Source organism: Lineus longissimus, chromosome 14, assembly GCF_910592395.1.
Source record: "Lineus longissimus chromosome 14, tnLinLong1.2, whole genome shotgun sequence".
Classification (NCBI taxonomy): domain Eukaryota; kingdom Metazoa; phylum Nemertea; class Pilidiophora; order Heteronemertea; family Lineidae; genus Lineus; species Lineus longissimus.
The window spans coordinates 4,963,600-4,975,627 of record NC_088321.1 but is presented as its reverse complement, the minus strand read 5'-3'; the positions used below and the strand labels follow the sequence as shown (position 1 = coordinate 4,975,627).

Sequence of the window (12,028 nt, the reverse complement as noted above, 5' to 3'; positions counted from 1 at the left end):
AAGGCCAAATAAGTCAAGTTTTCACACATTTTGATGAAAAATCACCCCTTTTAACGAGTTACAAGAAATCTTTCTGAAAAAGGACCCCTTTTTGCCCTTTTCTTTGACACCCTAGATTTGACCACGGACTAACCCCCGTTCCCCTATGGAAAACTGGATCACACACGCAGCCCCCTAATCTATCTCGGGGGGGGGGGGGGGGGGGGGGGTGGGGGGGGGGGGTGGTGGTGTCAGAGTCACTTATCATATAACAAAGGCACTGTTCTTTGACCTAATGTACTGTAATCTTGGATACAAGGTACTTTCTAAATACACAAAGATAGGAATGGGAATTGATAGTAGCCCCTCATACCGAGTTTAGTTGGCTTAGTTCTGTTCAGCATCCCATCATAGATTCTATTATTGCCAATGGTAGATCCACTGATGGCCCATGGGCCATCCATTGATAGTAGTTCTGTCATAGGACAGTTGGTCTCATAAAAATTAATGTAAGCAGCAAAGTACAAGAATGTCTAAACCGTGTCTTTATACATTCTTTGTAAAAAGTATTCAGACCTTTTGAAATTAATAATGAATAATAATAGTTTACAGGTTCTAACCTAATTTCTTTGATGGCCTGTTAAAACAAATTACAGCATATTCCATACATGGATCTATAATCCTAGATACGACTATGTCATGAGTTCAATCCATGGATCTATCATGGGGATTTTCCATTAGCCATCCATGTATGGAATGTTCATGATCAATCACCATCAGCCATGTCTGCTAGCTGTGGACAGGAACTTTTTTCTGTATAGCTGGAAGTGATTTGTCTGTAAACAACTTAGACAATCATTTAACAATAGATGCAATAGGTTAACAAGATTATTTCAATTTAGAGGCCAAGACACATCTTATACAATGTACTTATGATGAGAGTTTCAAGAGACACTTCAGCATTTCATGATGTGCAACAGTAATTTAGCCCGAAATTAAATGGAACAAACAAGATGAAGATGAAGAAGATACTAGCATTCCAAGATGGCAAAATTTTGAACTTTGCAGTCCACATGAGTACAAATAGGCTAAGACACATCTTATGTACCCATCAATCAGCATCTTAAACCCCCCTCAAGCTTTACCCAAAAAAAATAATTAAAATTTGATGCAAAGGCGGAAAAGCGCTCGTCTCAGTATTAACCACCACTTTCAACAAGCATCCCAGGTTTTTAGTTGAAGATTCACATCATTGTGAAACTGTAAACAAATTCAATGAACTATCATAATGATCTTCTGCTGCCTGGTGTAGTGGTGGTGAATCTCTAAAGCAACCTGGTGGAGACTTTGTTGGAGGTTTTGTTATGTGATGCCAGTCTTGGATATCCCATCGCTGATCTCAAAACATCCCAGATCATTGAGTTGCTGAAGCCTATGCACTGCTTTCCATTGCCTCAAAAAGTTAAAGTTTGTCTTTTTTGTTTGTTGCTGCTTTGCTTACTGCTTGACCATGCTGCATGCTCTGTTGAAATCTTTACTAACATCATCCTAGGGACGTCATGCTTGACTCTGTGTTATAAATCAAATCAAGGTGTTTTGACTGAAAAATAGTCTTTGCACTTCTCTTTTGATATTCATTCATTCAATATTTACAGTTTGCGTTTTGTTGGCTCAAGTTTGTGGTCTGCTGGTCTGCTGATGAGTCCCAGAATGACTGCATGGGCCCAATAACACTTATTGGGACGAAACTCAAGGGATTAATGACAAGAGCTCAACTAAAAGCTGCAATCTTATGTACTTGTCAAGCTGAGCAAAACGTGATCAGATAGGATAATTTTGGACAAACTACTTGCAGCGTCTTAATTAGTGTAGCTCATAAAATCCCTCGAGTCCAGGCCTTGAAGCCTTGTCACTCAAAACTTTCCTGCAGCTGGAAGCTGTGAATGATGATTCAAGATCATATTGAAAGATGGAGGCATGGCAATGAGTTTATAGTTTTTAAAAATTGACAGGTTACCATGGCAACGCATTCTTAATTATGTGATGATGGGATCTGCCAAGAATACGGTCAGGTCTGTCAAGCTACCGTCACCAGTCAAATAATCATGGAAAAGAAATTATGTAAGGCATACTTCTGACTATAAATGGCCCTACATCAACTAGAAACAGTACACAGACATGGCATATACTATTTACACACACTCTGACAGCCTACACAGTATACAATGTAAAATGTACATGATGGATTTCACTGTTCACTCTGGATTCAGGCCCATCTCATAGGCCAAGCACATGTTGACCTGAAAGACTTAAAGAGATCTTGTCGTGACCCAAGTCTTTATTTTTGCGTGGCTGATGGGTAGTTAGAATAACTAAATTGGAGATCCTCTTACGCAGTTCATTGAATGGAGCCAGTAGTGTTATGCAATGTTAGCCAAATAAACAGCTCACATCAGCAACTACCTAGAGGACCTTGAAACTACTAATATCTAACCAAGGAAGCTTATTCCCGCCATAGGTTTTAACCGGGCCGTTCAAAACTCCCCATTTTTATAAGCATTTCTTGATAGGTTCCCTTTAAGAGGTTTGAATTGAATAATTCCACTTTAACCCATCCCAGCCATGATTCTAACACAACTTGACATTTTGATAGAAAGAAAGAAATATACACGAATGTACGACAATTCTGTCGCTGTACGAACAACCACAATGTTAGTTCATTGGCACTTACTTAGGGGTGGTCCATAATTTTTAACATTTTCACAAGTGCACAAAACGTACTCTTTTGGGCAACCCCCCTCCCCCCTAAAGTGTACAATCCCGAATGAAAAATGTTGATGGCCGAATGACCCACGTTCCAAAATACACAAGCAAGGGGGTTCTAGTTGTGTTTTCTGGTTGCATTTTGAACTTGGTCAGTCATTGCCCGTCAACATTGTTTTCAAAATAATATAAACAAGATATTGTTCATATTCATTGCTGGGTCGGCTGTGAATAGTCGTATCACTCTTGTTAATTAACAAAAATAGCGCATCAAAGTCACCACGTGCGGCCATTGTCTTGTTGAATAGGAAGCAAGCAGAGCTAACCGTGTGAGCAGCGCGCGAAATTTAAATGCGTCCCGCGATTCGTACAATACAGATGATCAACATTTTATTAATTTCTTAAAGAAAGTGTACATTGGTGTTTTGACCCCCTCCCTCCCCCGTACGTATTGTACGCTTGTGAAAATGTTGAAAATTATGGACCACCCCTTATTAGCCAGGGTGGTTTGGTCATTTATGAAAGAGAGGAAGATGTCTCCTCACTATCTATTTGATCGTACCTGTCTTTCAACTCTCTGGCCACAGTCCTAGTCAAACAAGCACCCTTCTCTGTCAATCTAAACCCCCACAGAACAACACTCGTCACATGAACTTCATCCAGCCATGGTACTTGCTTTTTGCTGATGTTGTTGTACCATGGCCGGCAAACTCCATTCCAAGACCCATGGAACCAATGAATCTTGATCGTGTCCTCATTGATATCAATCACCTTGGCGATCCATGGTCTACCCTCCTTTTCCACGGTGTATATTGCCGCCAGATCACCAATCTCAATTTTTGTTCGATCTACCTCTTGAATTGCCGGCATTTGTCCTTGATTACCAATGATCACCTTAAACAAATAAAACTGTGAATAAATTCATTATAAACTACAGTAGAAATTGATTATCAAGAATCATTAATAAATCCAGCAGTGGTGAGCATTACCCAGTTTACAGCATGTGACAAGGGTATAAGGACATCGAAATAGTAGTCTGTTTATCTTGCATGAATTACGCAGAGATGATGAGGAATTCCCCACCTTGCAGTGGAATAGGATAGCAAAATCTCACTATTGCAACCAACTCGAACAAAATGATTGAAGCTGATGAATTTAACTTCAGACCAGAGGGACTCATTCGAATAAGGGCTATTAGCCCAAAGATTCAACCCTGCAGCTGGAATAAGATAAGCCTTGTTTTTAAGTTTTTGCTGTCTTTTGTTCTCTTACTCTCTGATCATCTTTTATTTTGTTCATTCAAAAATTTAACTTACCGCTGGGCATTGTTGTGTGAGGCCGGATCTGATCTCCAACAGATGCTGCGGTACGTCTGTCATATCTTCATCAATTTCCCAAAAGCCGATCGTTTGGCTGATTTTGGGCAGCGGCCATTCCTTGTCATTGACCTGCAAGTGCAATACCAAATTCCACTTAAGTGATTATCTTGTCTGGGAAAAAGCAGTTGTGTTGGAGAAAAGTTTGGTTGATGATGTTGTGAAATCTTTGTCATGGTACAGTGGTAGCAGGTTCATCTTTGTTATTTCAAACTTGTCATAGATCACCACCGTACATGTAATTTCTGGGGCAGCTCTGCATTTTTGACAAGTTTAGCCAAATGGGTAATTTACCAGGATTTTTTCTGACTTTGATGTTTGACTCAACAGTAAAAGCATTTGAAAAGTTTGAGCCAAGTTGCATCAGATTTGAGCCAACCAGGTTTGAGTTTAGTTTTGGCGACAATGGCGAGTGGCAGCGCTGTTAAGTTCTTGGAAAAATTAATTGTTTCGATGAGTAAAGTTGCCTTTAGATAGCACTATCATTCATGAGTGCTGAGTAAAGGCCCCGACCAGGTTCGGAATCGGCAAGCCTTCTTTGTGAAGGAATGCACAAATGTTGTTATATTTCTTGACAAACATGACTGGTGTCTCCACTCACCCAATCATCCTACCTGTAACCCTCCTCTTTATTTCATTTTGTGTACCGGGTCCTGTACACAAAATCATGCAGTTCGAATAATTCCATGGCATAATATTCACAACAACCTGCAGCTTGCCGTGACAACAGCCTTTTTATCATTCAATCTGAGAGTGGCTCCTCTATTCTTCTCACCCACAAATCAATGCACTGTACATATGATTCAATTTTTAAAGTGCTTCTTTTTCTTTGATAATAGAAGTTACTGGATACGACCAGTCTTTATAAAGGCTTGGGGTTGTTTAATGTTAAGCAAATTTTTCCTTTTCCTTTTAGTCTAGACACTTTCGAATTTTGATATTGGAAAGCATTGTTATCAAGTACATGCACAACTAACAGCCTGCTTATGATGCAGTTACCTCAGGTTTATTTAAAATCCATTTAAAATGATAGCACTGTGATCGAGCAAGTTAAAAGCTTTACCACAGTGACGATATTTTTAGCTTACGTTAGGATTTTCCAGTGCTAGGAAGTAGCGGTCCCACCACTGGTGATCTCGGGACACCAGTCTTGGCCCGAGAGCCTTGACGCCTTTGCGGACCTCGTCCAGCTTCATCCACTCGGTGCTGGGTTCAACCACTGCTGGTTCGTCAGCTAAATCTGGGAAGCCTGAAATTTCAAGACAGAGATTAGGCAAGTTAAATTCAAATGAAATCTGAGTTCAATTGTCTCTTTTGATACTGCCCACATTGCAAGAGATGATTTTTCCATCCTCAGAAAGCACTAGATCCTAAAAAAACAATGTTATATAATATGTCAAGTTAAAGTAAACAGTAATTTAACCTATCTATTCAGGTACACAGTGGCTCTTCCCTTTATGAGCCGACACCTCTCTGCTATACTGAGGACACCTTCTCTATTTAAGGACACTGCCTTTGGTCCCAAATTGGTCCTTTCCATTCAATTTGACCTCTGTATGTGAGGAGCCTCATGGCCTAGTGGTCAACACTGCTGGCCACCATGCAATAGGGCCCGGGTTCGATCCCAGGGAGAACCCAGGTTCTTATTTCTGGATGAACCAGCCTGGCTTTCATGAACTAAAATTCCTGGCTCTTCACAGTCCTTCGAATGAGACTTTAAACTGAGGTTCCTTGGTATCTGGTGTCTATGCCGGGGCAAGCTAAGTGAGGAACATGAGTAGCTTACGTGGACTCTATCTCTCTCGGCACGGAAGTATATCCCTGGCCACGCCAAAGTCTGACCACTAGGCCAATAAACCCAATTGGCGCATAACCACAGTGGCAGCGCAAGATACGCTCATCCCGCCTTGGAGGAGGATTGCTCCTAGGAGAATGACCCCTCCAAGTGCCAAAGAGAGAACGCAGAAGAAGAAGAAGAAGACCTCTGTATTCAGTATCATTTCTCAAACAAAGGACAGCAGTTGACTGTGGTCAGCCCAAGGGTGTCCTTAGAGAGAGAAGTACTTATGGAATCGAAACCTGGACCTCCAAGGGCCTGGACTCGGCTGAAATATAAACATGGAAAGTACCGGCAGGTCTCTTTCAACCTCCATTTTGTTGACGGTATGTCTTTATCAGGGCAATATACCAATGGGCAAAGTAATTTAAACACTTGAGTAGAATCGCGCTAAAAGGCATCTCACGTTTGAAGTGTCTTGGTCTCGGCTTAGCTAAAAAGTAGTAGTAGTACGTGTCGTTTGCGTAGTCAGTTAATCACCAATGACAAATTTACATGTATATCTTTACCTCAAGGCATGTCATGCCTGGTCCCTCAGGGCTCCACGGGTCATCAGCCCACAGGCGATAGCGCATCCTTGCCTGCCCATCTACTTTCCTGAATTGGAACTGGTGTGGCTTGGATTGGCAAGAATGGAATTATGTGGTCACGCCAGTTGAACACACTTTGTACATTATGTACTTCAATCTTAGGCGAGAATGTGTCTTTGTCCGTTAGTCTATCCATGAATTCTGAAACCATAATGTTAAGAGGAAACCTAAGACTAAGTGACTTCATTATGCCAATGTAAGCAAATACCATAATATGTCAGTTTGCATCCTCAATCGTGTCAGAACAAATTGCCCAAATAATGTCGCCCGCTCTTGACTCAATATTCTAAAAGGCCTTGGTCACAGGATATCGATGTTTCTAATGGAAAATGCCTTACGCCTCATTTTGATTTTAGTGGTCCTTGGTATCGCAACCAAGGAAGTAGAAACAAGAGGCCCAAGGGCCTGGCGCTCAGCTGGATGACCTAATAACATAGGACTGAGGGTATAAAGTAGTAAATATCGGCTTTATACTACTGTTTGAAGGTCAAGAGAACACGTTATACCACTAAAATTTCCAATGCAGAGCTGCCAGGTGGATGAAATATGATTGAACTAATCAGCCATGGTATGTAAATATTACAGGAGGCAACGGAAGATATCCCTAGTTCAGCATGTTGTATCAGTAGCTTTACAGAAAAAAAGTGTCAGAGAGGATGAGACTTCTCCATGGACAACTGTGGTATGTCCAGGCTGGGTTGTACAGCACAAGGATACAAAATGCTGTCTGTAATTGAGAGGTATCATGATTTAACAGAGGTCAAAATAAATAGAAATTACCAGTTTGGGACTAGCACCACTTCCTTTTTTTTTTAATAAGGTAGAGATTACAGGAGTCAACAAAATTAATTTTATTGAGAGAAATTGACCTGTCCTGCAGGTGATTGGAATTTACAATACAAAGGGTCGTTTTTCATGACATTGTGCTCTACTGCATATTCCTAGTCATAGTGAGTCGATCTGGAACCAATCTATCCTTGGCGCAGACAGGTTCAAATTGGCTATATCTTGAATAGATCGAATTGCGATGAAAATCTAATGCAATAAAGGAGCAATATCGAAGAGACAAATTAATCAAACCAATTGTCCACAGACTCGGACCCTGAAATGGCACGATGTATGCGTGCATATAAAAGTATATCAATTGGTCCCATAGAGATGATGAGGCAATGTCAATATGCCTTGTTCCTTAGTCAGCAATATGCCCCTTTTTATACGGAGAAGAAGGAGAACCCAGATAGGCCTTCACATGTCGGCTTCCAAATGGCTCGAACCAACTATCACTACTAGAACTTTAAAATGCGTGCTCCTCCTAGTCCTACATGAAGCAATGTCTCAGCCAAAAAGGCAAAGTTAGCAGCTCCTTGGTAAGGCCATGTCAGGTTCCGCGCGCCTCTTCAGATACATCAAGTATTGAAAGCTGTGGTGAGCTGAGCACATAAAAGACTATGGTCACCTTAATTTGAAAATCCCTTCATAATCAAGGGCTACCTCTGACTAAAACAGCACAATAGACCACCAATTTGATCCAGCTCCTAACTGCGGGAAAACCCAAGTCCAGCAACCAAAAGTACCAAAAATACATTTTTGTTTACATTTGAACTGCACACATGCGTTTGTTTACAATTTCATTTCCCGCGAAATCTCGAAAATCAGGTGACCTGCAATCGTGGATTGAAAATAACATTAACCTCGGTTCAGCAGGTCAGCAGGTATACCGGCTGTTCCAATCATCCCCTACAGCAAGCCGTTCAAAAGGTAATGTTATTCACCCCACAGGGAGTGCAAGTAATTGATTAAGCCCCTGCATAACCTAACAGCAATCGCTTGGCTTCTGTGAGTGGTAAGGAGGATTGACAGTTTTTTTATCGGAGTAACATTATTGTGTTGCTTAAAACGTCTACTTTTTACTCATGTAAGAATCTTAGTACTAATAGTAACTTCAACTTATTTTCCAGTTATGATAACACAACACGCATCTTCATGATCATGATCTTTCTCAAACTAACTGAATGACCTAATCGCCTTGGACGCACAACCTAACCACATATCAATCCGCCCCGACGATCGACACATCCATTCGATTCGATAACCCTCGATAAAGTTTGATAAATAAACTAGAACTGAGATTTCACAGGAGCACCTGTGAATTCATGACTCCAGGGTTGTTTTGAGGGCGATATTGTAGGAGTTGGTCTTGAGTATGGGGACGTGAAGGTCCGTGTGAGGCACCTGGGCTGGGGAGAGAAGACTAGTTGAACGATGTGATCATGGAGGTATAAATGATTATTTATACCTCCATGATGGGATCTGACACGGACACTACTATTGATCTCATTATATGAATACCATTTAATAACAAAAAAGTGAAAACAGATCATATCATATTCCTTGGCATAAATTAAAATAGGAGTGCGGGAACAAGGTTTTTTAGCAGGAGGAAAGCGAGAACATTTTGCGCCGTCGTATTCCGATTTGGCTGGTTAGTGGTGAAATCTGCTTTTAATTTTGCAAATTAACATATTCGTTTCTAGTTCTAACGTTGTCTGTAAAGATGCTGGCAAGAGACATTGCCAGGAAAACGTGACGTCATTTTGGCCATTCTTCTTACCGCACGCCCTCTCTCTCCGTAAAAGTTCCTGACATGGTGTGAAGTGGGAGGGCGCACAATGGGAACCACACTGCCGCGATGTTAATAGTTTCTATTTATAGAATTCAGCGGCAGAGATTTTAGGCACGGAAAAAGTGGATTAACTCGGCTAATCTCAATGGATTTTACCCAGGAATGTTTTCAAGGCGAGAGAAACATCTGATTTAAGTACTGCGCTTATTAGATTTCATGTTCAGGCCGAAGATTGGCCTAAAACGTGGACGAAAAGAGTGCATTATCGAGTGTTGGAGAGGTCACGTGATTGGACGAGAAACCTGAACAAAGTTTTCGTGCTTTTAGCTGTCAACATCAATGGCTATAGGCTAATATACTCCTGCAGAATAGGAGAACTAATAGAACTAACTTCCGAAGTTTCCAATAGTTTGAACACAAATCAGAACATCACCCATCAGCTGGACTCAGATCTGCATAAATTACGATAAATAATGAGGTCGTCGCTTCAATTTCGCAAAGAAAGTTGACTCCATTCGAAGGTTGTTTTGACCAAATTCTGTTAAACTCATCGTTATGAGGGCATTTGAACACATTCTCGTTGATCTTTTCTATAAACGTGTGGAGTTTCGTACCAAAATACGTTTCCGTAAAGGCTTAAAAAAGAAAATTCGTCACTTACAAAATCATCGCTCCGGTAGAAATAAAAATGTCACCGCCATTTTTTTGACGATAGCGCTCCAGGTAACCTCGGCGGGAAATTTAAAGCGGGGTCATCCGGGGTCAAACAACAGTTTTGCTCACTACCGCCAACTGGTGATATAAATCGACACTAATCTATTTTATATCAAAACTTCTGTATCATGAAGACCTTTTCAACTTTATTTTAAGCTTTTATCTGCTGGAATAGAGCGTCAAAAAATTGTTTTTTCATTTACGCATTTTGCCCCCTGGGGAGCTGAATTTGAGTCGAATCGCCCAAATTTTTTTCCGTAAGCAACATTTTCTGCGGTGTTTATAAGCAAGACTAGATTTGAAGTGCCTCGGTTGTATGATTACAAAATGCCCAACTTTGTCTACAGATGGCATGATGGAAGGATGGCAGGATGGGTGGAAGGACGGACACCAATCGAATAGCTATTTGACTAGCTCCGCTGACTTTGTCAGCTGAGCTAAAAATGTGTCCGCCATCTTGTTTCCCCAGTCTAAATGTTTGAGGAGCGTTGCCACAATTAGTTAGCAAGAGAAATAAACAACTGCGGACTGTTTCCCAATTACTTTTGGGCACTACAATCTCTATGCCTCTGGTTTTGGTCTGCATTTTTGGTCGACCCGAGCGATCTTGATAGGACAACCAATTCCTCAATTCTAAAATCAGTGAAACATCAAGTCAAACTTACCATCCAGAGTATTGATATTGCCGCAGGAAGAAATGGCTGTATTGATACATCTGCAAGAAGACATTGCAACTAATAACAATTTTACCAGGATTGGTGTAGATATGATCCACATGTTTTGAATATTTCACCCATTTAACTAAGACCATAATGTTTTACCATGATGTATTTGCATGGTAATGTACACATCCGACATTTGACATAGGACATGTAGGAACACATTTTCAACAATGAGTGAATGGTCTTTTGCCAGGAAACGATCTCTTTACCTGAACATCTGATCAACATCCTCATGCGTATGACCAACTGGTAAGAAGTTCAGAGATACCTGAAAACAAGTATTTATAAGAGAACAGTTTTACTTTTCCACATTAAAAATGCAATGCACACCTTTTGCTTTTATATTAAATAATTTCGCTCGAAATTAACTACCGTTTGTAGGTCGGAAATAGTATGTTGTAATTAGAACTGATACTATTACTAGGCATGTCCCTATGTCCATTGAGTTCCTTGTCCTCTGGTCATCACATAGGGCAAAAAAAGATAGTATTGAATGAACTGATGTGTCTTTTCGGTATCCACATGAGGAAGCTTACCTCTTCAAAAACATCTATATGCACAAGGAAGAACAAGAATGAAAGAATGTAGCGATTCTTGTTCTCCCTCCAACAATTGTCCATTTGTAGATGGAGTTTGGGTTTAAAGATGCGGTGGTGCATTAGCAGCACATCAAGCAGGATGGAAATGGTCAAATTGGAGTCGTGAGGATACTCATTGACATCAACGTAAACTATCGCGATGACGGAATCTGTGTCCTCGGAAAGACCTGGAGTGTAGATTGAATCAATTTATCTAATATTTCAATTAAAAAATGACCTTTTGGGTGAAGAATGGGTGTTTTTATTGAAACGAAGCAACTTCTTACTTTTCACTTTTAGATCTTACTCCATTTCTAATACTGCCATCACAAAGTGGAGAACTCTACCATAAATGTCCATTCCATGAGAATCTGAATAGGATAAGAGCACTTCTGAAGGAAAGTTTTCCAGTAACTCCGAAGACTCTTCTTCATTTATAGGATTTCTAGTGATTGTAATTCTTCTGATGTTTTCTGGATCAGAATGATCCCAATCAACCCCATGCTGTTCAAACCAGGCATCATCCCCCTCATCATCATCAACATTGGGATGTAAAATATTTTGTATAGCGGTTGATTAAAATTCTCAATGCGCTGGATAATTATACCTCCGAACCAAAGCTGTAAAGGGGTCGATTGTGTTCAGTTCTGATACGGTGATTATTGTTGGCATTAATCCAACGTCGTAGTTCATTATCAATGATAGGAATGAAAGTGTAATGTAGACAAAACATGAGTTTCATTTGTGACATTAAGAATTTCATGTTCATCCATGTAGTAAAACAGTTTGTAAAATATGTTAATTACTTTGGTAAAAACATCCCTCCAAAGTCTTTCCACTCGTTGG

At 40.4% G+C, this 12,028-nt stretch overlaps 1 protein-coding gene and 1 long non-coding RNA gene across 2 annotated transcripts; both read right to left on the bottom strand.

The window, feature by feature from the left end:
• Positions 1-2,490: 2,490 nt before the first annotated feature.
• LOC135499206 (uncharacterized) lies at positions 2,491-5,690 on the bottom strand. The gene is made up of 4 exons (XM_064789868.1): positions 5,669-5,690; positions 5,207-5,367; positions 4,059-4,190; positions 2,491-3,636 (listed from the first exon to the last, which is right to left on the bottom strand). Exons 1-4 carry the CDS (start codon positions 5,688-5,690, stop codon positions 3,259-3,261), a joined length of 693 nt encoding a protein of 230 aa, XP_064645938.1. The 3' UTR covers positions 2,491-3,258.
• Positions 5,691-10,547: 4,857 nt separating this feature from the next.
• Positions 10,548-11,332, bottom strand: LOC135499153 (uncharacterized). The gene is made up of 3 exons (XR_010449267.1): positions 11,141-11,332; positions 10,814-10,872; positions 10,548-10,597 (listed from the first exon to the last, which is right to left on the bottom strand). It is a non-coding gene; the product is annotated as an uncharacterized LOC135499153 (long non-coding RNA).
• Positions 11,333-12,028: the final 696 nt, after the last annotated feature.

Bases quoted from the DNA above. Each gene is read 5' to 3' on its own strand.
- LOC135499206 (XM_064789868.1), bottom strand. From the start codon at position 5,690: ATGAGGCTCCTCACATACAGAG. The intron at 5,368-5,668 runs GTCAAATTGAAT...TTGAAATTTCAG, and splicing joins GAGGCTCCTCACATACAGAG to GCTTCCCAGATTTAGCTGAC. The intron at 4,191-5,206 runs GTAAGCTAAAAA...TTGCACTTGCAG, and splicing joins TAGCACTGGAAAATCCTAAC to GTCAATGACAAGGAATGGCC.